Source organism: Penicillium concentricum (genome assembly GCF_028827145.1).
Source record: "Penicillium concentricum strain IBT 3081 chromosome Unknown utg000002l_segment0_segment0, whole genome shotgun sequence".
Classification (NCBI taxonomy): Eukaryota; Fungi; Ascomycota; class Eurotiomycetes; order Eurotiales; family Aspergillaceae; genus Penicillium; species Penicillium concentricum.
This window is the reverse complement of record NW_026622755.1, coordinates 2,009,663-2,033,114: the sequence shown is the minus strand read 5'-3', so window position 1 is coordinate 2,033,114 and position 23,452 is coordinate 2,009,663. Positions and strand designations below refer to the sequence as shown.

Here is a 23,452-nt window from a genome sequence, read left to right as displayed (position 1 = left end):
CTAGATGTTGGCTAGATGTGGTGCGGAGACCCGTGGATCACGTGATTAAGAAGATCATACAACTTGTTTGGTTGACGAGGTCAGGACAAGAAACTTCGAGGATCATAGTGTACTAGGGATATCCACTTGTGACGCACATATATTATGAACATACCAGAGCCTTGTAGCGACAAATGAAGCTATTATACACCGAACGCCACATTTGTTGATATATCACGTGACTGGTCTCCGTCTTGGCATCAAATATGGCCGCAGTTTTCTGCGACAGCTCTGTCTCCGCGCGTGTCTGATTGCATCTCAACGCAATTGGGATTTCTTGCCATTCAGTTCCTTCTATTGAACAATCTAATATTTTCCCACTCTATTCTCTGCTTTTCTCTGATTTATACCGCCACAATGATTTGCAAAAGTTGCCGCACGACGATGCTGTCCCGATTCACCCAGCAGCCAGTGACCCGGACGGCTTCAGCATGTGCGCGCCAGCTGCCTCTGGTCCGCAGCCAATTCCGCTCATACAGCAGTGATAACAACCCTCCTGTGGCTGCTACTCCTTCTCCGCCCTCCCCGCGCCAACCCACGGTCGGCGACCTCACAACCCCATCCGCCATCTCCTCCGCTACCCCCGGCGTTTCTCAGCCTTTGAGCACCCCCGAAGGTGTCCACACCGATGTCAACCCCGGAACCTCCACAAAACCCACTGCCGTACGCCCACCTAGCAGCTGCCCCGCCGGAACCAAACTGAACGGACTCAACTACTTCAAGAACAAGCCGGATGTCTTCGCCAAGGAGGATTCCGAGTACCCAGATTGGCTCTGGAACCTCTTGGGAGATTCCGCCAAGGACGCAAAGACTAAGCAGGGCGGTGTTGACCCAAGCAGTAAGATGAATCCTGGTTTTCCTATTTTTCATACGAGGCTTACCCTGTCGCAGCCTTGAACAAGAAGCAACGAAAGCGTTACGAGAAGAAGCTGGCTGCTCGTACTGGACCCCTCGCCGCTAAGATCCCCGCTCACCACCACGCTCACGATATCACCCCCGCACCCTACAACCGCGATGCACCTTCAGCGGATGCCATGGCCGATGCCACCGAGGGCTTCGAGCAGCGCTCGGAGATCATCAGGAGTGCACGCGATGCCAGACGGAAGGCCATCAAGGAGTCTAACTTCCTGCGTGGTCTGTAAGCTTGTTGCATCTCAATTCGCGTGGAACACATGAAACCGATTGTACTTTTTGTTGGGGTTATGTCGCAGGCTCCCAAAGCCGCCTCGATATTGCATTGGATATTGGATAGACCGGGCCCGTTGGAACACCCGGGGTGTATTATTACATTGATTTGTTTTTCGATTGTGCTATATATCAAATGATACTTGTCTCAAATCTAAGCTCGCCGCAGAGTATCCCGAACAGCCATCTCTATCGCCGAGAAATTCGAGCATATAACTTACTGGGGAATCGGCCACTCCTTCTCCTCTCCCTGCCCCTCAAGCCAGGGCAAACAAGCTTCATAAAGCGCTTTGAACTCCCCATTCCCAAGAACAAGAAGCTTTTCAAAGTTACCCTGGTCGAAGCGCTGGAAGAAAGCCAAAACCCCAGCGAGGATAATATCCGCGTAGCCAGCCGTCTCACCCTCCAAAAATGGCCCTTTTTTCCCGTCCTTTCCCTTCAACATCTTAATCAACGTCTCCGACTCCTTCTCGACAAGCTGCCACAAAGCAAGCAACTCTGTCTCATCTGTCGGCCTGACCTCAGAAAGCGGTTTCCCAAAAGCTTCGGAGCGCGTCTGGATAAAGTACTTCCGTCCACGCTCATCCAGTCCAGAGGGAACGTTGGGAACAACCAGCGACCTGGTACTCGGTGAGATCAGGGCCAGTATCTTCAGCACGGCCACCATGAGCGAGTAGCTTGCGTCGCCGGAGGGGAAGAGCGGGGGCGACGGGTACAGCTTGTCGATGTACATGGCAATCGGATCGGAATCCATGAGCACTCCATCTGGGTTGCTTGTTATTGACCCTTTATGGCTGATTGCCGGGAGCGTATAAGGTGTCGCTGACTTGGTAGGTGGGATGCCAGCAGCCTTGAGTAAAGGTGCAATGTCAGGGTATGATACCCAGCTTTGGGTGTAGGGGATGCCCTTGAAGTTAAGGACCATCCTGGTCCGGAGAGTGTTGGGAGACCATGACTTGGAAGGGCCTAGTTGAGTTAGTGGTTTGTCACTGTCCAAGGGTCTAGTCCGTACCGGGTAGGTCTGATAGAAGATCGAAAAAATGGATTTTGGATTCAGTCATTGTGTAAGATATAAGATAGATTGTATTAGAGAAGTTGGAATGTTGAACTCCAGTAGCTCTACTTATACCTATACGGGCTGACAGGGTGGGGTTTTTGATTTATCAGCTGGGGTTTCGGGCTTTTTGAAGTCCGGAAGAAACTTGGATAACATTGCTGATCATTGAGGCTCTTACAAGGGTCTTCGAGATAACCTTGGAATAGCCTTGATATTACATTTATAATCTGATGTTTTCAGGGCTGGGGGTTGCATGAAGTTGCGAAGCTATGCGCGAGGTATTGAATACATCTGTCCATATATCATGTATCTGTCAAATGATAAGCTTGGAAACACAATTTCATTTCAGAAATTCAAAAGGATCGTGTACTTCATGCATAACGACATATGCAGAAGCGCCACGTTAGAAGTGTTGGCAGCGTTGGCAACGACAGTGGGGACGCACGGGTCACGCTGGGATTTTTCTCACACATTGTCATGTCTCTCCTTATGTTCTCTATTGATATTCAACATAAACACAGAAAATCACCTTGGAATTACTTGAAACCCCTGAAACAAGTGGGGCATAAGCCTACCCCTCCTACCTAAAGGTTGCATCTCCTATGTCTATTCCCTACTTGCCCACTAACAATAGAGACCAGTGCAAGATGGAGAAAGTCGAAGCTCTCGTGGAACGTGCTAAACATCTAGCACTCCATGCGCCACCCAAGACGCCGTCACATACCGTGGAGAAATTCCACCCATCTTTGGATAAGCATATCCAAAAGATTCACAAGTCTGTTGATGCATATGCGCCAACTACAAACTATTTCCTCCAAGAAATGCAACATGACACTGCTGTCGCAAATTCTCCTGAGCCAGTTGCGGACGTTTTGGCTTCTCTGGATGCCTTTCGTGCCTACATGAAAGATGCGAACTCGTCTGCGATGGGACCAGAAGAAGCCTTGGATCTTTCCGCGCCTATTTCAGATTACTTTATCTCGTCAAGCCACAACACTTATTTGACGGGTAATCAGCTGTACAGCGACGCTGCTGCTAGTGCCTATACATCTGTGAGTTGATGGTTTGCAGAATACTCCCATTTAGGCTCCATAGATGCTATGACCTCTTAAGACCCAGAATTCAAAGATTTGACTTACTCATGCTGCAACAGGTCCTCCTCCGTGGCTGCAGGTCCGTCGAGATCGATGTCTGGGATGGAGAATTGGACACCCCAAACTCAAGCGACAGCGACAGTAGCAGCAGTGATTCAGAGACGGAAGAAGGGAAGAGTATGGCGAGCAAATTGAAAAATAAGATCAAACCCAAGACAAGTGGCCAGGAAAAACCCACGAAAGAACAGAAAGACTCAGTCTCGTCCAAATTGGAAGCGAAACTTAATGGCGTCCTTCGTCGCAAATCCGTCAAGTCGCCCCAGCGACCAGTGGATGAAGAGTCTGCGACGAGCCACATGCCTGTACGGGTTGAACCTCGTGTTCTGCATGGTCATACCCTAACCAAGGGAACTACATTCCGTGAGATCTGCTATGCAATTCGTGACAGTGGATTTATTGCCAGCGATCTTCCACTGGTCATTAGTCTCGAGGTACATGCGTCTCTTGAGCAGCAACAAACGATGGTTGATATCATGTTGGAGGCGTGGAAAGGATTGCTTGTGGAAGCTCCTCCGGATAAGGGGAAGCTTCCCTCGCTAGCTGATCTGAAGGGAAAGATCTTGATCAAGAGCAAATGTGTTCCACTAAGCGGCGAGGACGAGAAAGCCGAAGGAGAAACTCTGACGCCGCAGAAATCCGATGATAAGTCCTCGGGGCAGCAGTCGCCGAAGCCATCAAAGATTCTTGACGCTCTGGCCAACATGGCTGTTTATACTCGCGCGTATCATTTCAGTCATTTTGATCAACCGGGTATGCATCATCATTGTAGATCTCGTCATGAAAGCGATGTTAACTTGATCAACAGAGGCCAAAGTTCCTCTCCATGTGTTCTCACTCTCCGAGAAAGCAGCGCGAGAAGCCCACGTCACCCATCGTGACGCCTTGTTTGAGCACAACCGAAGATCCATGATGCGTATTTATCCATATGCATTCCGAGTCACCTCATCGAACCTTGATCCAACATTCTACTGGCGACGTGGCGCCCAACTGGTAGCATTGAACTGGCAGAATCTGGACAAGGGCATGATGCTCAATCACGGAATGTTTGTCGGTACCCACGGCTGGCGACTGAAGCCCTCTGGCTACCGAAGTGGCAACTCTGCGACAGAAGCTATCAAACGCCGCAACTTAACCCTCTCAATCGAGGTATTCGCCGCGCAAGATCTCTCTCTGCCGCCGGGTGACCACAGCGAGAGGGGATTCAAACCCTATGTGAACTGCCAGCTGCACGTCGAAGAACCGGAAGGCGATGTCACCCCGAACCAGGACGACACCAGCTCCGACTCAGAGAAGAGTAGCTACAGGCGGTGCACGAAGAGTTCTTCGGGTCGGAACCCGGACTTCGGGGGCCAGAAGTTGGAGTTCCCGACCGTAACGGGGATAATTGAGGAGCTTAGTTTCCTACGGTCAGTCTTTCTTTTCAATCTCTTCCTTGCTTACATCGATGTATTGAGTAATATATCTCGTGCTTTGTCCTCTCCCTTGCTCTGCAAATTTTCTCCTTGCTGCGTTTATACCCCCCATCACATGAATTCGTTTTCGAGTATGCAGGCATAAACCCTGCATTGTGATACCCGCCATAGAACGTATGCACTTGCCCGCATCACATAAACATGACGACTGGGCTTGTTATTTGCTTCTTCCTGGCTCCCCCTTGGTAACACGATGCATCGTCTTGGCTTGGGCTTAGCAGGGCAACCTGTGGCTTTCCTCAGCATCACCTCCACTATCATGCACGATCCCCCATGACGCTTTCCAACTTTTGAAAATGCAAGCACCATGCACGGAGTACAAGCAACCCACTAACTCGATTCTGCTTTTTTTTTTTTAGATTCAAGATCAAGGACGATGAGATCGGTCGGGATCCTTTGGCTGCGTGGGCTTGCATCCGACTTGACCGGCTACGGGAAGGCCATCGGCTACTTCATCTCCATGACTGCGCCGGTGAGAAGACCGGGGGTATCTTGTTGGTTAATATTGTGAAGCGTTTTACTTAACTTCCCAGATTATGCGTTAGTGTTCAGAATTGTTAGTAGTATAGCGTTAGGTATGCGACAAATTGTGACATTTTGCAAAACAAAAAGGCCATTCCAAGAAACACAGCTCCAGAACCATCGTTTGTCTTTGGGCAGGGTTTGGGCAGGGCTTGGGCAGCATGTTGTACAGCGTACTTTCATATTGGGAGCATCAGGAACAAAAAGGTTGCAGAAAGGCGCTCTGGCATCTTACAAATGTGACAAGTCCTTCGGCATGTGTATCACAAACTCATTTCGACATGGCCAAAAGCGACAGGCTACAGATTATCGATCGCGATTGTGAGATACAATCGTGTCAGTCGGCGTGCATATCTGACCTCGGGATTCGAGGGCGTTGCATAGAAACCAGGGCCCTTCGGTATTTGGACTGTTTGACTCTTTGGGGCTGCATTGTGCAGAGTTGTGGAGGGAATGGCTTCGTTGACGGAAAACAGTCACTAGAAAAGAAAATTCGCTAGTCTTAGCATTGCACTTTCTTGGGGTGTCTGAATAAAGGCAAGAGGACCGAGCTTAGGGCGGATCATGCCTTGTTTTAGCTAGGCGGCTCCATTGGCATTTGAGGTGGGTGCATATGTACGGAGTACATAGGTCCCTACTCCGTGCTGTATGTGGTGTCGTGCCGGTGTCATCTTTAGAGATCATTCAATTATTAGCCGCATGATATGCATTGTACCGATGCCGCGCATGAGTACGGAGTATAATGGAAGGGGGTCCAAATACATATTCTGGTTTCCAGAAGAGCGCTAAGGTAGATATATGCACATTGCCATGACTTGGATGATATCTGAATAGTCCTCGATTCGATTTTGCTAGATCCTATGTGAGTACTTGCACACATATGTAGGTAGTAATCACTATCCACTTATATATCATGAGACCTCGAGGAGAGAGAAAAAGTAGCGGTGACAGATAAGACGGACTAAGGCCATAAGGATGTCAAACATAGATTGTTGACAAGACATGCGTAACAACGTGGGGTAGCAGTCCAGCCTTAGACTTCGAGACACTCTAGCCTATATACAGATTGTACGGAGTAGGTGAACAAAAAAAAATCTTGCATGCTGCGAGCCATAGCTCCAATCGTGGGGATCATGTAGAGGAAGATGAGACCGAAAGTAAAGGCTGAGATCACTACAAGTTCACATTGACAAGCACAGTATGAAGAGCGATCAACATGCCAAGCGACATGCATCAGATTGATCAACATTGCTAGTGGGGACTAACAGATAAGTCAAGTTGACCGGTAATTTCCCCGATAAAGTTGTGGCCAGAAATGAATACACGTCGCGTAAAGAATCGCACTACCAGACATCCATGCTCAGGACCTCTGTAGGGTCGTATAGAGTAGATTTAAAACATAGAAAAAGGGTTCTTCAGATGCAGTAGGTATTTGTAATTTGATAGATCCTGGTGGAGGGGTTCATGCGTCACCAAATTTGCATGCATAACAGGGTGATAATATGCCTTTGAACAAACGGGCCACATCGATAGAGCCAATAATCGGACCGGATCGTCTTTTTCGGTGGAGGGGATCCCATGTCGAATACCGTTGGCGAATCACAGCACTATTATGACCGAAGATGACCGAGCACTAGACCCATCTTGGATCTGCCATAGGGTTCCCGGGTTGATACATCAACTGTGCTGAGAGTTGCACCCCTTTTTTTGCTTTGAAGTATCGGTGAAATTGATGCAAGTTGCCGAGGCACAAGGAATTTCTTTGTCTAAATTCACTTGTAATTGCTGATCTTTTCGAGATTTACGCTGTAGAAAGCAAACATCACGAACTCAGGTCCCGGAGACCTCGGGAGGTACCGAGAACACTGCTGTGATTGGCTTTGATGGGTTAGTGGCGTGCGACAGAAGTAGTGATGACTCTGTTTTTGGCTCTTTTTGTTTTTGTTTTTGTTTTTTTTTGGCTTTGATGCCCTGTGCAGCCAAGCCAAGCCGTCAGGAGGAGCCCTGCTGTCAATGGCCGATCATTGGGAGAAACAAAGTGACCAAGATGAACGGGAAGTACCGAGCTCAGTTTTGGTATTATTTTGAGATTATTTTGAGATTAATTTTGAGATTACAATAAATGTTTTATTTGTTTTTAATTTTAATTTCCTTTGATTCCTTTCTTTACTTTTGATTAGCCAGTGTGAACTAGATCTACTCTTCTCTTTTTCTTTCCTTGCTTTCCTTGCTTTTCAGGGCCTTATAAGGTCGGCCCTCGTCCTATTCCCATGGCCTTGTCTTCATACTTCAACCTAAGAGAAATCTAAAATCCTCGGGCTCCGGCAAAGAACTCTATACTCTTCTCTATTCTTCCTTGACCCGAAAGTATCATGACTTCCTCCACCTGTGCCGCACCAGTGTGCTCAAACTCTACAATCACCAAGGTTCGCACTCCTATGCTGCATCGATGTTGTACTTCCAGTACTTTTATAAAGACGTACTAATTATCACACAGATGCCCGGTGTGCGATGCCCCAATTGCCAAGCGCAGGGGAAAGAAGTTTGGGTCATCCCAGGCAAAAACTGTCACATCTGTCACACACCCTGTGCATGATAGACTCGAGTACATCTATCATAGGGAAGAGAGACTGTACGCAGTCATACATTCCCATGCTTTCTGGATATGATCCGATCCCTTCACATCACGACCTCTCCCAATCATATGGAGAATCCTTGAATCTCGAGAATGAGTTCAACACGTCCGAACACACGGAAGGCCTACGAACATCTTGGAGATTGACACCCCACATTTTTTCGATACTGGGCAAACCTCGAGCAAAAGCCGCAATAGGTTTCGACCCTGGTGCTTCTGTTTCTCTTTTCTTTTTATAGCGGTTTCTGATCATGAGATACGACATTTTTGGTTTTCCTTCACCAGTTGATATAGTATTAACAAATATAATCGGGTGCTATCTTTATCGGGCCGAGTCCAACAGTTTATCAGATCTAGAAGCACCCACGCTAGATCGGGGCTTTCTATGTACTTTTGTCCTGCATATGTACAAAGTAAGTACATATTTAGCCCCACGTGATACGGGGCCATATTCTATGACATCATCTACATTACAATATACAATCCGAACAACTCTTACTCTGCCCTATATTAACGGGCTCCTCATGTATAGCCGGTCTTTCTACATCGGACTTCGAAGTAATCAACCTATCTAGGATACATCATAACCTACAATTCCCTTTGATTTCCTTGCAAAATCAGGCCAAAACAAGGCCAAAACCGTCCTCAGCTCGGTTTTCCTAAAGCGGCAAGAGCTCAGCCCTAAATCAGAAAGGGCCAGGTTCCGAGTGACTTGGCCATTTATCGGTATGCATCAGCCAGCCTCCAAATTCCATTAGCATATTTCATTGCATTTGCAGGAAAGTGACACTGAAAATACAAAGCCATGACAGAAACATATCCAACCGGCACACGCACCGAAAGCGAGCGTCTCGTTCGCGAGTGGGGGTTTCAACATATATTCACCTGGACAGACGGAAGGTACATGAATTTCCTGAATATGATACACCCAAAATGGGAGAACCGATTAAATTTGGCAACTCGGTTCATGTGCGGAATATACTAACCTCGCCCATCAGCAACGCCCATTATTCCCCGCACTCGCATAGCGGCTTGACAACACACCTTATCCGCCGTGGATCTCTCACAATCACTTATCCTGATGATAATGCTAAATTGCATAATGGGGAGGTTAAAAAAGAGACGTTTCGAGCTGGAGAGAGGGTTGATGTTCCTGCTGGAAAAGTTCACGAGGTTTGGATTGGGAACGAGGGGTGTGAGTATGTGATTGGAGAGTAGGAACTCGGAAAGTATGCGATTTTCGTCTAATCGATGTGTGGATAAATCTTTACTGCTCTGAAAATTCTATAACGGACATCTGGATGAAATCGCTGCCGAATGAGCTCAGCTCATTATTTTGCTCTATTTGATGCTTCTAAAGTCTCGCCAATATGGCAATATCTCTATAATCCAACCACATATGTGCCAGACAATGTAGTCATGAGCTCTAGTGCAAAAATCGGAAATCAACTCTGTAGGGTGGTCATTAGCATCAAGTCGCACAGCAAGAGACAAACTGCTAGACATACCTCTTGTTTCCAAGATCTTTGTTTTCAACAACGTATCGCGAGCGCTCTTCGCTGGACATTTTATCCCAGATAGCGGCATTTTGTCTAGTAGCAAATATTAGTAAACGTAATTCGATCGGAGTACTCCGTACACGGGTTAGTTAACATACTTGTTACGCCTCACGTAGTAAATCTTGGCAATAATGAATATCGCCATGCTCCACACCGCAAGACCCATAAGGGCCCTATTACCGGTGTGGTAGTAGGGCTTATCTTCGCTGCGGTAGACCTGGACGTGATGGTTAGTAATGATAATCTGAGCGCACAAGGAAACCGGAAGGACTCACGTTGTTACCAACGATGTTACTGGCCTGCACCATCATGTTGTAGACAGCAGTAGCAACCGTCCGTGTCCTCACAGAGCCCGCATTGCGCGATGTAATTGCAACAATGATAGCATGCACGTAAGGCATTCCAATCAACATGATCAGCAGAACCCAACGCACCCAAGCACTAGCATCCTCGGAAATAGTCTCTAATGCGATCAGCAGGACCAGGGCCCAAAGCTCAGCACCGACACCAAGCAGTAGTCGCTGATTAAACCGCTCTGACATCCAAGTCCACACTAGCAGATTGATGATGAAGATCACATAGGCTGGGATAGTGAGCAAGTTCGTGTGGAAAGTACTGAAACCGAGCTCCTTCAGCTCTAGACTGATATATGACGTAGCCGGTGTGCTGGGGATCATCCAAGTCAGACCGAGCAGGTAGATAAGCCACATGTCGTAGTCCTTCAGAGCCTGCCAGAGCAGCTTGGGGGTAACAGCTTGACGATTGTGCATGGTTCCCTTGCTTGGGTCATCGCGCAGCACACGGTTCACCATAATTTTCTCTTCGTGCTCATCGAACCAGCCATTCTTACCGCGGAACCGGCCCGCGGTCTGCGTTGGCGAGGGAGGCATCCAGAATGCAGCAACAATACCGATCAACCCCGTAATCAAACCCTCCAGGGCAAACAGGTATCGCCAGCCACCGGTGCCATCTGACTGGCGAATGTGGAGGAATCCAAAAGCAAGGAAAGCGCTGATAATTGCGGTTGCTTCATATGTCATCCAGAAAAAGCTGAGCCGGATGGGCAACTCCTTAGACTTATACCAAAATGATAGGAAGAGGATGGTGTCTGGAATGAAGCCGCCCTCGAGGAAACCGAGCATCGCGCGGGTCGCCCAGAATCCACTCCTGTTCTGGATAAATGCCTGGCACGAGGCGATAAGACTCCAGCTTATCATTTGCACGGGAATCCAGCGATCAGGGCCGACCCATTTCGATATGAGCTGAGAGGGCAGCTCGGCGAAGAGAAATGTTAGGTAGAAGATTGTTTGGCCAGTGTTGTAGTCGTTTGTGGTCATGCCGAGATCATCCAGCATGTTGTCGGACGTAGCTTGGACGATGTTTCCACGGTCTAGCTGGAGCGCAAAGAAAGTCACACAGGCAAATGTACAAACACGCCAGTCAATCTATGGAAGGGGTCAGTCACTCTGAAGACAATACACGACATTTTCAGTAACACATACCTTTCTCACAACGGCTTTCTCTTCTTGCTCCGACCATTCAAAGTCTGGGTCCCAGCGATGGGCACCCTCATATTCAGGAATGGGCTTATAGAACCGCGGGTCCTCGGTAGTATCAAAAGCACAGTCGGTCTGCTTGGCGCGAGGACCTTCATATGTTGATGAAGACGAAGAATCTGCAGACGAGACTCTCGGAATAGCCTTAATGTCAAGGCCCTCGGCATCGGAACCCTTTTTAGTGGCTTCTTCAACCGTCATCTCGCAGTATCAGGGACTGTTAATCTGATTATGGATAGAAGAAGAGAAGCAGTGCTTGGGTTGGACGGGCATCAACTCATATAAAGGCAGCAAGGCGACATTGACGTTTACTTATCACGCCATATTTAGCATATGCCTCGCTTTGGCCTCTACCTTTGTGGGCCAGGTGAGCAGGTAAAAGTCACAACCTTGATAGCAGAAAGGTGTGGAACTCCCGATTGTGATGTGCATGGGTGATTTAGAGTCCCCATTGCGACCTAATAGTGCCCAGATCGTGTACAATGTACCTGTTCTGGTTGGCTCAGGGAGGCCTCGACTCGAAGTCGGAAGGGCCCTTTGGGGAATCGTCGATATCGTTGAGCAAAATCTTTCTAGATAAAAGAGATCTAAGGCAATTGTAGATTAGTATTTTAAAAGAGACGACGAGCCGAAGTATATTGTCCAGTGGGGTGTTGGCTTGGCTGAATCACGCAAGTGCAGCGGGAGTGACGTTAGAGTCGACGAGTCAGTGGAGCCAAATCTAGCAGGGGTATTTTCCAAACACTTTGACGAAGATCTACATATCTAAAGTACAATGTGGTATGGAGTAGTAGTTTATGCTATATTAAATACCTATACCCTATCTCGGCATTCAATATTTCCCCCTAAAGGAATGACAACTATATAGCAATTTATTGAATATATAGCATTGAATTGTAGTAGAAATAAGAGCCAAATGTAACAAAATCTAGGAATTTGCTTGTAGTCTATCACGCCATAGTGGATTTGAGAATCGTATAGTATTCCATGTAGTCTAGTAGAACGTACTTTGTTAAAAATGAAACCATGTCAATGGACGCTATTATCGCGTCATTCTCGGCCAATGCTAGGAGCACTTTGCTTATATATATTGTATATACTATATGTTGTCGCATAGCCCCGGCTCGTCGTCTCGCTCGCGATGATCTCGGAGAGTTGACACTCTAAGGCTTCTAGGGCTTGTCCCGCAAATACCGTAAACCCCCGCAATAATGGCGTAATTCGTATCGGTTTGATGTGCCGAAATGGTTATATATTGGTGTTAACTCTCAGGGCAGAAAATATATCTAATCACAGAGGAAATATACTTATCAAAATCTAAGAACATGGCTCCCTCCCTCACTGAGACAGTGGCCCTGCGGGCCCCGCCTGCGATTTCGCTGAAGTCAGACGGCGGCCACAATAAGGAGAACTTGATTGGATACAAAATTGAAAAGGAGCTTGAGATTAAGGGCACAGACAAGCTACCTCCAGTGTCATATCCGGAATATCTCCCCGTTTGGGATAACGAGACAGAAAGGCATGTGTATACTCCCCCATGCCGCCTCGCATCCCCACGAATATTATATCTAATAGACCCCCAGATATCCTCCTCTGGAGCTCTTTGAGCACTACGATCACGGCAAAGATGCCGACGCCTCTTTCCCAGACCTGTTACCCAAGGGCCAAGTCGAGGTCGACCAGATCACTCCCTTCATTGGCTCCGAGATCCACGGCGTGCAACTAAGCCAACTCTCCGACAAGGGAAAGGATCAATTGGCCCTCTATGTTGCACAACGACGAGTTGTCGGTACGTAATCGGATACATTTCCTCAGTCCTCGCCCTTCTGCTAAGCAAGAGTCTAACAAACCCAAACAGCCTTCCGTGACCAAGACTTTGCATCCCGCCCAATTCAAGAGGTTGTCGATTATGCCGGCTACTTTGGCCGACACCACATCCACCAGACCTCAGGGGCCCCCAAGGGCTTCCCAGAGATCCACCTTGTCTTCCGCGGTGCTGACGACCGCACCGGCGAGGTGTTCCTGAAGCAACGCACCAATACCATTACATGGCACTCAGATGTCACCTTCGAGAAGCAGCCCCCCGGCACGACCTTCTTGTATGCGCTCGATGGCCCTACCACAGGTGGTGACACCCTGTTCGCCGACATGGTCCAGGCATATAAGCGCCTGTCGCCTGGCTTCCGGGAACGACTCCACGGATTGAAGGCCGTACACTCCGGCCTAGAGCAGATCAATGCTAGCTTGAATGGTGGTGGTATTGCCCGCCGTGATCCTGTTACATCGGAGCACCCCATTGTCCGGACTCACCCAGTGACCGGCGAGAAGGCACTTTACGTGAACCCTCAGTGTAAGTCTAGATCAGCACATTTAGCGAATGATGAAAGCTGACATGTCTTGTTCTTGTCGCATAGTCACCCGTTATATTGTTGGATACAAGAAGGAGGAATCAGACCACCTCCTCAAGTTCCTGTACGACCACATCGCCTTGTCGCAGGACATTCAAGCTCGTATTCGCTGGAAGGCTGGCACTGTCGTCGTCTGGGATGTAAGTTATAGCACCTACCCGTTCTCTCAATATGAGCAAAGACACTGACCTTTGCAGAACCGTGTGGCATGCCATTCCGCCGTTTTCGACTGGGAGGATGGCCAGCGCCGACACATCGCTCGTCTCACGCCCCAGGCCGAGCCTCCCTTTGAGACACCCTTTGATGGTTAGATGGGGCGCTGGAAGCCTTCAAATTTATAATGGCACATAACTACGATAACCTCAAACCTGAATTGAGAAGAAAGAATAACAATGAATGATTTAATTTTCATCCTTGCATTATCAGCATAGACCTGCTGTAGGCTTTGTTCCTTTCTGCGTACAAAACCCCCAAAGTTCAGGCTTTCTCGCGCCTGAAACGACTCAAAAGCCCAACGTCCCACTCGTTAAACCGCCTCGCAGACAGCGGGAGCATCTTATTACTCCTAGTCAACGCTTGCGACATTGCTTCGAATATCATAGATGGCAACTCCAACTCTTCCACCGACAAGGGCGAGGGATTCCCAATTTCTGGATGGAGCAATTCATCCACATCGGGAGTCTTTTGGTAGAATACCTTCATCGCTTGCTGAGCCATGATACTGCAGCCTGCGCTAGAATTCGAGTATCGCATGTCTGGATTGAAGACCCAAAGCTGCAAGTAGAATATGCGTCAGCCCGTGCCATCTGTAAATTTGGTTCTATACAATGCCTCAAAATTCGGAGGTAATTCGGAGGCAATTCGAGCGGAATGGAATGTCACCTACCACGAGGCCGCTCTTCTGGCCACAATGAACGACGAATCGCCGAGCGCTTTCTCTCTCGATTAACTCAAGCAACTGTGCAGCAACAATGGTTTCTGTTGGGTGGACCTCCCATTTCGCCTTTTCTGCCCCACAGCTGGGTGAATAGGTATTCAAGGATACGTTGGCCTTCAGGAGTCGCCATCCCTTAGCAATTGGATCTTCCATGCCGATTATGGAACTGCAGCTTGCGCAGTCGAGGGTTCGTTGTGCTGAGACTTCAATGTTGGTTTTTTCCTCTTCGTCATCACCCTAAATTGCATTGCTTGTCAGCAAATTGTAATTGTAACAGGAGCTGTAACTGTAACTATTGCGCCGAATAAAATACTGAAAAAGTGAAGGAAGAAAAAGGCATTGCATTCAAGCTCACGGCTATATAGATATTGCCCATATTACATCACGCAAGGAGAATACTATAATGTACCTCTTGTAATCACGCCCGCTCCCCTGCTAGAATAGCTGGCGCTGAAAAGAGAGGACACCCTGAGTCACAAAACAAGGAAAAAGCGGCTCGCACAAGTCCACTATCGCAAACGCAAAGAGCGAAATCCATCTGCAGAGAGAGGATAACTACCCATCTTGTCCGTGATCTTGTCCCTGTGAGAGTACCACCTTCACCTTGGATTGCAAGTACACAAAGTGCATTTCGTCCATCTTGGGCAATTGTATCGGAGGCCACCCCACTGAAGAATGAGTGGTCCCCTTCTAAGTTGCCCGGTTCCGAGGGGATAAAAAGCAGGATGAGATGGTGGTGGGAAGGGGAGAGGGATATATGTCTTACCTTTTTCAATCCTGTGCAGTCTGTCTCAGCAAGAAGGAAAGTGGCAACATCAACAAAAACTGTCCCGGAAATAGCCACAACGTGGCTATCCGCACCATATCCTTTATTCTGCGCGGTTTGATCCTCGACCTGAAGCGCAGAGTCTTTCTCATCTTTTTCGTGGCCTTCGTGGGGGTCAGGTTTGTGGCAATGCCAGAAATCCATCATTTCAGCCCAGTTGCCACTCGGAAGATCTTTCCAGGTCCATCCGGGGGTAGTGCTTTCGCCTGTTCCCTGATCAGCCGACTCGGATATTGATGACGAATCAAGAAAACCATGTTCACACTCTCGACAACGAATACGAGTCGAGGACGACATTTCCTCCGCTGTCCAGGGTGCAAATTCATCGATTAGCTCATCTTGAGGCGCCAGCGCCTCTTCGTCGGGATCGACCTGCATTCGGAAAGAAAAATCATAGCTGGGATCCCCAGCACCATTGGGATCTGATTTTGGAGCTGGCCCAGATATTGATTTCAACACGCGCCGGGACGCGTCATTAACGCGTGCTGGTAGTTTGATTGTTTCTGTGACATATTGAAATGGTTTTGATAGGCAAACTGTGACTGCTTTTCTTGATTCTGAAAGTTGGATATCTGGTCGGATTCCATCAAATGTTGCAGTCCCAGGAAGGGAGACGTAAAGGGTTATCTGGCGGATATTTGGTAGGAATTCTGCATGGAGATAGAGGGGTACATCGGCATCCTGCATTGTGGAAGCTGCGCACGCGCGTATGTGTGTCCCAGGTAGAACGATGGTGTTCGATGACTGGCGGTGTTTGATGCTCCTAGACCAGAAGAAAAGGGGGAAGAGGGCGAGAGACCTAGGTAATTATCTAGCAAGCACACTGGTCTAGTATTTATGACTGTCCAAGGCCATAAGAAATATGTCGTGCTTAGAGGAGATTGGTTGATGCCAGTGGTGATCTCGATCATCTTGTACCCGTGTGTCTGAGATGCAAACAGTGCAAACAGTAAACATAAGGTCACGTGATTATATAAATCACTACAAACTTGAACTCCCCTCCCAAGGTCATAGTGAAAGAACTTTCATCAATAAGAATATTTTCTTCAATTATTCATTAGATCATATATATCTTTGAGCTGAGTGTAGAGGAAAAGATATAAACAAATCCTACAGCTCATATCCGATAAAGTTACCCCGCCAACCTTTGAACTCAGTGACAAATCGCACAGCAGCCTTCAAGAGGAAGCTATCGGAATCGCCCCAAGTCATGGCCAGTTCCTTCAGTGCTCTGGTGGTCGTGACAAAGTACACATTGGACAAAAATTCACCATTGACAGCTTTCTCAGCAACCCACTCCCAGTCCTTTCCATTCAGATCATAATCCCGGATTTGGTCCATTTTGATCTCGGGCCGCAGTTGCGCGACGTAGGTACCAATGCAAGTTAACCACCATTGTCGAATAAGAGAAATTTGGAACTGGGGAGGGATGAAAGGCAGCATGACACGGACAGCGTGGCTGGTTGCGAGGTTCAAAGCGAAGAACAAATCGTAATGCCCAGTCGAATCAACTGCAGTTCCAACTAGCAAGGCAGCTGCGAGCTCTTGGCTTTCGCGGAACTGCTCAATTGGATTCTCTATCTTCCACGCCTTCCAGTGGTTGAGCAGCACGGCGTTGCGACTGACGAAAAGGGTATTGAGATTGTCGCTGCCGGGAGTGGGAAAGAGGCCATCTAATCCCTCATCTTTCCGGACTAAATCAAGAATTTCAAAGAGTGACTTTGATTCATATGTTGCGTCGTTTTTGGAGTGTTTAGGGTCTTCTGGGTACTTGTATATGTCATTGTGGCAGGCTGCTGCAAGGCCGAGTGCTTCCATTGCGATTTCACGACTGTCCATTTCAAAGGCGTACGCAAGATGGATCAATGGCAATCCAACTAGGCAGATAGTTAGCGGGTACAAATTTAAGCACAGGCTCTCGTCGAGGAGCATGCAAACATACGAGAAGCCATTATAGAATCAAACATGGGCTCTTTGCCGGTAAACAAGTACTCGGCTACAACTTCCTTCCAGTCATAGCTGAGGTTGACCATTTCATCTTCAAAGAAATCCAAGAAAGCTCGATCAAAGCTGCTTGGAGTTAGCGAGGATTGAAGGCGAAAGAAAGGCCGAGGAAAGCCCAGCAACCTACCTTCGACATCCCAGGTGGCCTCGCCAGTCAAGAGGAGTGATTTCTGCCGGTGATTCTTTCCATTTGACCAGATCAGACACTTCCTTCTCATATATCCGGCCTAAGGTATCGGCGTCTGCGCCTTGCAAAAGGGAGGAGCTCAAGAGCTGCGAGCAGGTCAATGTCATGGACCAATGACGAGGAATGCATACATAGCAACCTCATGTTACCAAGGCAATACAAATCACTCACGTGTATTAACTGATTAGGGAAGTTTCGACGGTCAAACAGCGAGTTCTCGACATGGTTCAATTTCAGTAGGTGCTTGAATGCCCGGCCCGGCTTGTCTTGGGCTGTCTCGGTTTCATGGACGTTGACCGGGGGAAGATCAATCGCTTGGGTAGGCGAGGATGAGAACAATCCAAACGACGGCAATGATGGCCACCGAACAGTAAACATAGTGCTGATGGGTGAAACCGTGTGTAGTTATTTGGATGGGATTGTTGGGAAGCCATCACGTGCATCGTAAGTTGATATGACGTAGGGAAATTTGGGGTTATCAATCTGGTCACATGATAACTGATGAATCTGGTTGGGCTGGAGTCAGATGACTTCCACCTACTACTCCGCTTGCTTCAGAAAGATGCAAATATACAAAACCACCCCTTTGATAGAGAATGACAATTAGGATAGGTAAATACTTTCGGTGTAAGGCAGAGGCGTGTCAAATATGGAAACTCGTATCGTTTTGCGTCGTATTTCATAATTATCTGGATTGCGAGGAATTCTATTTGAAAAATCTAGATTTTGTGCTATCAAGTTACATCATATGTAATAATAATCAATCCTGGCGGTTGGAAGATTTATTTCTTATGCTGTTCAACGAAAGGAATCGGCTGCTCTGGCTGAGTACCGACCTCTCCATTGAAGACTTCCACTTGGATACGGGGACCGACGAAATTTTTGCGTCCATCTACAATCCACTGGATGGTGGAAATGACAAAGACAATACCAAAAGCTGCAACACAGTAATCTGTCACATCGAATTAGCTTCATGCTTTGGCATCACAAAAAGAGAAAGCCAACTCACTCATGTTGCTACCAGTGGCAGGCAAGTCAGGGGGGAAAAGGAAAAGAATAGTGGTCAGGGAAATGTACGCCAACGAGATCTAAGAAATTTTTGAGTCAATAAGGTAATCGTTTCACTGAAGCCGCAAGGGGAGATGGCATACGATGTTGAGGGTCCAGCCAACGATTTCGGGCAGTTTGAATGAGCGCTCGGGTAGCATTCTCCTTCCTCGACAGCAGTTCACTGCAATTGGCATTCCATATGAGATATCGAGCAGTACCACTGATGCCGACACAATAGCGTTGAAAGCGCTTAGAGACGTTAGTACTATCCAAGGTAACGTGTTGTACGTATTCTTACCTGGATGAGCCCAAGAAGATACAACCGAAGATAGTCACGAGAGCTAGATTGAGATATAGCGAGTTCAAAGGAACCTGTAGTTTGTTATGAACGCGAGAGAAAATTGGAGATGCAGGGAGGCCGCCATCACTGTAGCTACTATCAGTATAATGGCCAGGGTTGGAAACTGGAATGCCAATAATAACGTACCGTGCGAAGGCATAGATCATGCGACTGCTAGTGGTCATAATAGCGGTTGCAGCGAACAAAACACAAACTAGTGGGAAGCTTGACAAGGTGTCAGTACAACAAGAAAGCGGTGGAAGAGAAGTGAAACCTACATCAAGAGACAGATAGCACCTGCATTGCTCGAAGTGGCATTCTTCAAAATCGCAAGGAGCGGAGTTGCCGCAGAGTCAATGATTTTGTTGATATCGCCAGCCACGAAGAGCAGTACAACCAGGAAGATTGTTCCAGTAACGGTACCGATAGCAACACAGGCAATCATGATCTTGGGTCCCTCGATCGAGGGATTGGGAATTTCTGTAGTCTGTTAGCCTCAGATCTATGATCGAATGCAACCTTTTGGAGCTACCTTCGATCATGTGGGCGACGCCATCAAAGCCAGTAACACCAAGACCGCCTTGCAGAAGCTATGAATATGTTAGATTTACTCAAGAATTTTTGTATCAAACGACATACCCCAAGCAACCATGCAACTCCATCAGGCCCTACAAGAGTCAGTTCAAGAAACAGAAGATAACGATAGGGGAAACTTACACCCTGTTGTATTAATAAAATCCGTGAAGACAAATCTGTTCGTAATTAGTTTTTTTATTCTAGGGAACGGTCGAGTAGATACGTACTCTGCAGAGTTATAATCCGGTGAAGCACATGCAAGTACGGTGATGCAAATGACGGCAAATCCTGTCAGAGACCAGATGACTGGGGGAATTAGTAGAAGATCTCCGACAGCTAGAAATATAGTATCTCACAAGCGCCCTTGGTGACATAAGGCAGAAGGTTGTTCATAAAGGCATTGATGAGGAAGGCAACGATGTTGTAGCCGATGTAGATGAGGAATTGGTGCCAGCGCTGGGGGTTGTAGCTCTGGATTTGAAGGTCAGCCACGTATATATCAATACTGTAGCCTAGAGTAACCTACCGGGTTCATGAGAGAGATCACACCCTGAATGAGCTGGCTGCCCAAAAGACCACCAGTTGCGACCAGCGCAACCCAGCCAGAGCAGTTGACCCATCCCGTAATCCAGGAAAGAATTGGCATCCATTTTCTCCACGAAGTCACAGCGACCCAATGATATTGCCCTCCAGCGGTAGGGTATGCAGAAAGGAACTCGGCTAGGGAGGTTGCCATGCATAAATTACAGATTCCTGCTGTAACGAGACCTATTATTGAGACTCGTATCAGCACTGGGCTTTGAGAATTGGACAGAGAGCCGAGCGAATACATACCCCAGACGATACTAGTGCTGCCTCCCGAGGGCAAGCTGAGCGACAAACTTGCCGACAAAGCGGTCCATGACTATCCAATGTCAATTGTTGATTCTTATGAAATTTGATATGCCGGTCGCATCACGTACATTTAGAATGGCAAAAGCAAGACCCAGCATCGATCTTCACGAAGAGGTTAGCATAATCCCGAAATGGTCAATTGCAACACATACATCAATGAGAAGTTTCGCTTCAGCTCAGACTTATGGCCCATCTGGGCCAGCTGAGCATCATCATTATTGTATTCGTCTTTGTCCATGGCGATTATGTACCAAGGGATGAAGAGAAAAATGCCAGACAAGGCAGAACAGGCATCTTAAGCAGCCGAATGACATGACGACAGCTCAAATATCGCAATCTTTACTTCTCCAGGGCCCACGCGGGGGAAACCGAGTACGGAGAAGTGTTATGTAACGAATTTGGGGTATAGAAGACACGAGGCGATAACCAGCCGTGTTTGTGAATGGCTCGGCGGACCGAGAACGGCGATTTCAGCCAGTCACAAGCTGCGAGATCATCGAGGGCCTTGTTGATCCTTGGATAGTCGCGGACTGACGATCCATGGCTTGCGGCGGCAGCCCCAGAGCTTATGCATTAATCGACGTATCATTGGTTGGGACTCGCCCCGGGGACCCACAAGGCACGCGGGGGGAAGGGGAAATGGACGATCCTTGGAGGCGGATAAATTCAAAAATATAGTAATGTGCGTGATAAATGAAGATATATTATGTTCAAGGGCTTGGCTAATACTGGCTTGACTGTAATATTGTACGGTCTCCCTGTTTCAGTGAATTGGGCCGAGGGATTTGGGTGTGGAGCAGTGGGCCGCAAACCTTCCTATCTCTGGAGACAAATACTCCTATGTAAAGATATCTTCTTCACCGGAATGTTCTTATCCATATGATAGATCATCTATCAGTATCCGCAGAAAGATATAAAACTTTCCGGGCTTGAGCTTAACCATATTCCTATTCCTGCTCCGAGTGTATCCCCTATATCCGAGTATCTGTGTATTTTGCTAGGGGTATTTCAACTTACTCCACCCAGAACTAAAAAAATATCCGGCCTAAAAGGAAAGAAATAGCAAACCAGAATGACTCTGGAAGTGTACATAGAACAAAGGAAACCAGTTGCCACACACTTTCATTGTTACTGCGAAAATACATACATAGTTCACCCTCCCACCTCCCAAACCAGAACTTGACATCATATGTGGAAATTTAGATCCTCAAATTTTCCAACCTTTCATTGTTCAAATGGGTTATGGCTCGTTTCAGCGAACACAGTTGTATGACCCCAAAAGAGCCCCCCTTGCCCCACTGTTCCCCCAACTCCCATCCATCGCAACCGAACGTTTTAGAAATTATGCCTGACTGGCATGAAGTCTCCCATCCGGGGCGAGCCACCTATGCCTTCTCATTCTGACGCTCATCACACATCAGGATCCAACCCCCAACGCACTCGGTTCGAATATGGTTGACCATCTCGGCCTCAGTCCGCACACGAAACGCGCGACGGTAGATTTTAAACCCTCGCTCAAACCTGTCGAGTTCGGGGTCAAGTCCCATCATCTTCATATGACTCTCGTGAATGTCTTTCAACTTGGTGTGTGTGAGCATGGCAGTGCAACCACGGCACAACTGAAGAACCTTGCGTGTATTCCCAGTGACAACAGGCACCTGGCAGATAACGTCATGATGGTAAATATGCATTTGAGGCCTTTCTAATAAGCCAAGCGAACGCAGTGGGGCAGAGTGGGTGGACAAGGAAGCAGCGCGATAAATGTCATTTTGATTTTCGACCACAAATTCACCGTCGTCAGAGATGTCATGTTCTTCAGCTTCGTCAATGCCTGACATGATGCCCTCCGCTGCGCGCTTAATGGCCTTGCGGGTGCCATACAGCTGCAGGGCTCTGGTCAGCGCCACTTTGACAGGAACAACCCAGGCGCCAAACTCTCCCAAATCAAAGCCATTCCTGCTCAGCCTCGGCAGGTACATGGTGTGAGAATTGATGACATCAGGTAGGTCAAGGCCGAAAATCAAGGCTGCCTGTTCCACGGGAAGGCACCAGTATGCATGGTTGTCGTGCATGCAGGGATGGCAGATACGCTCCATCGTAGGAAGATAGAGTTGAACACATAAGTCACCGCATACCACGCAGTTCTCACGGCGAATTGCGTCCCTGAGCTCACGAATGGTCCAATGCTTCTGGATCCGGGTCTGTTTGAGAAGCTTCGGCAGGCCGGGAGCCCATTGCCTCAGAAATGACACGGGGCTTTTCCGAACAAAGAAGTTCGCAGTGCTGTTGACGTATGACAGACTTATAGCACTAGGCATGTCCAATATGTTGACAATCGTGTCCACGATTTCGTTCGGGAGACCGCTCAAATTTCCAAAGCCCTTCGTGCCCTCCTCCTTGAACCTGAGCATCTCCGGCACATGTCCCTCCTCAAAATCAAGGGGTCCGTTTTTCATGGTACGGGGGTTCTTCGCAAGCATTTTCAGCAGCTGTGCGGGCTCCCAGCTGTTGGCAAGAGCCCGTCCCTTAGACAGCTGCTCCGTGTTCAGCGTGATATTCATTCTGGCGGGACAGCATGCAATTCACGGGAAAGACGGCAATAAAAGAAGTCCTTGGAGGAACGCACGGTGAACGAATGGAAGAAACCTATCAGTGCCATGCCCTGTCAGTTGATGATATGATAAAAGCTCTGGATGATAACAAACCTTCAGAGATGGATGGAAAGTTGATTGGAAGAGATTGAGAAGGAAGATGTGGAGAGAAAATGTAAGAAAATGTGAGAAGAGCCGAGAAGAAAGAGACAACAAACCCCCAATTTGTGGTGAGACCGAAGTGGAAAGTACGAGACTGGCTGACAAGACCGAGCCGGAGGTCATACTGCACCGTCGCGCTTCTTGAAGCAGTGGCTAAGAATGTCGAATATTACCCTGATACTGTTACAACGCGAGAGGGTGTCTATACTCTCTATCTAAAAGTGAGTCTACTGTGAAGAGAAGTCCAAAGAAAATCTACTGTTGCTAATAAACAAATAGTTACAGCTTGCCCACATCC

General features: G+C 47.8%; 9 protein-coding genes across 9 annotated transcripts; 3 read left to right on the top strand and 6 right to left on the bottom strand.

The window, feature by feature from the left end:
* Positions 1-396: 396 nt before the first annotated feature.
* N7517_004340 (mitochondrial 54S ribosomal protein mL54) lies at positions 397-1,181 on the top strand (the record flags this gene model as incomplete). Its single annotated transcript, XM_056722070.1, has 2 exons — positions 397-877; positions 931-1,181. The coding sequence occupies 2 exons, from the start codon at positions 397-399 to the stop codon at positions 1,179-1,181; spliced, it is 732 nt and encodes a 243-aa protein (XP_056578320.1).
* Positions 1,182-1,441: 260 nt separating this feature from the next.
* Positions 1,442-2,285, bottom strand: N7517_004339 (glutathione S-transferase family protein; the record flags this gene model as incomplete). The annotated part of the gene is made up of 2 exons (XM_056722069.1): positions 1,442-2,190; positions 2,237-2,285. The coding sequence occupies 2 exons, from the start codon at positions 2,283-2,285 to the stop codon at positions 1,442-1,444; spliced, it is 798 nt and encodes a 265-aa protein (XP_056578319.1).
* A 643-nt stretch (positions 2,286-2,928) lies between these two features.
* On the top strand, positions 2,929-5,432 carry N7517_004338 (putative phosphoinositide-specific phospholipase C; the record flags this gene model as incomplete). Its single annotated transcript, XM_056722068.1, has 4 exons — positions 2,929-3,333; positions 3,435-4,185; positions 4,241-4,841; positions 5,267-5,432. The coding sequence occupies 4 exons, from the start codon at positions 2,929-2,931 to the stop codon at positions 5,430-5,432; spliced, it is 1,923 nt and encodes a 640-aa protein (XP_056578318.1).
* Positions 5,433-9,490: 4,058 nt separating this feature from the next.
* N7517_004337 (putative transporter) lies at positions 9,491-11,380 on the bottom strand (the record flags this gene model as incomplete). Its single annotated transcript, XM_056722067.1, has 5 exons — positions 9,491-9,515; positions 9,573-9,656; positions 9,722-9,840; positions 9,899-11,068; positions 11,126-11,380. 5 exons carry the CDS (start codon positions 11,378-11,380, stop codon positions 9,491-9,493), a joined length of 1,653 nt encoding a protein of 550 aa, XP_056578317.1.
* Positions 11,381-12,504: 1,124 nt separating this feature from the next.
* Positions 12,505-13,898, top strand: N7517_004336 (TauD/TfdA dioxygenase family protein; the record flags this gene model as incomplete). The annotated part of the gene is made up of 5 exons (XM_056722066.1): positions 12,505-12,704; positions 12,763-12,968; positions 13,038-13,529; positions 13,594-13,727; positions 13,785-13,898. The coding sequence occupies 5 exons, from the start codon at positions 12,505-12,507 to the stop codon at positions 13,896-13,898; spliced, it is 1,146 nt and encodes a 381-aa protein (XP_056578316.1).
* A 166-nt stretch (positions 13,899-14,064) lies between these two features.
* Positions 14,065-16,037, bottom strand: N7517_004335 (HECT-type E3 ubiquitin transferase; the record flags this gene model as incomplete). The annotated part of the gene is made up of 3 exons (XM_056722065.1): positions 14,065-14,361; positions 14,474-14,761; positions 15,291-16,037. 3 exons carry the CDS (start codon positions 16,035-16,037, stop codon positions 14,065-14,067), a joined length of 1,332 nt encoding a protein of 443 aa, XP_056578315.1.
* A 423-nt stretch (positions 16,038-16,460) lies between these two features.
* Positions 16,461-17,919, bottom strand: N7517_004334 (questin oxidase family protein; the record flags this gene model as incomplete). The annotated part of the gene is made up of 4 exons (XM_056722064.1): positions 16,461-17,227; positions 17,293-17,420; positions 17,482-17,627; positions 17,713-17,919. The coding sequence occupies 4 exons, from the start codon at positions 17,917-17,919 to the stop codon at positions 16,461-16,463; spliced, it is 1,248 nt and encodes a 415-aa protein (XP_056578314.1).
* A 404-nt stretch (positions 17,920-18,323) lies between these two features.
* Positions 18,324-20,639, bottom strand: N7517_004333 (GABA permease GabA; the record flags this gene model as incomplete). Its single annotated transcript, XM_056722063.1, has 15 exons — positions 18,324-18,493; positions 18,551-18,629; positions 18,693-18,840; positions 18,890-19,018; positions 19,079-19,156; positions 19,210-19,411; positions 19,464-19,521; positions 19,571-19,599; positions 19,649-19,683; positions 19,735-19,813; positions 19,864-19,978; positions 20,034-20,275; positions 20,342-20,411; positions 20,470-20,503; positions 20,554-20,639. The coding sequence occupies 15 exons, from the start codon at positions 20,637-20,639 to the stop codon at positions 18,324-18,326; spliced, it is 1,554 nt and encodes a 517-aa protein (XP_056578313.1).
* A 1,147-nt stretch (positions 20,640-21,786) lies between these two features.
* Positions 21,787-22,962, bottom strand: N7517_004332 (uncharacterized protein; the record flags this gene model as incomplete). Its single annotated transcript, XM_056722062.1, has 1 exon — positions 21,787-22,962. The coding sequence occupies one exon, from the start codon at positions 22,960-22,962 to the stop codon at positions 21,787-21,789; it is 1,176 nt and encodes a 391-aa protein (XP_056578312.1).
* Between the last annotated feature and the right edge of the window lie 490 nt (positions 22,963-23,452).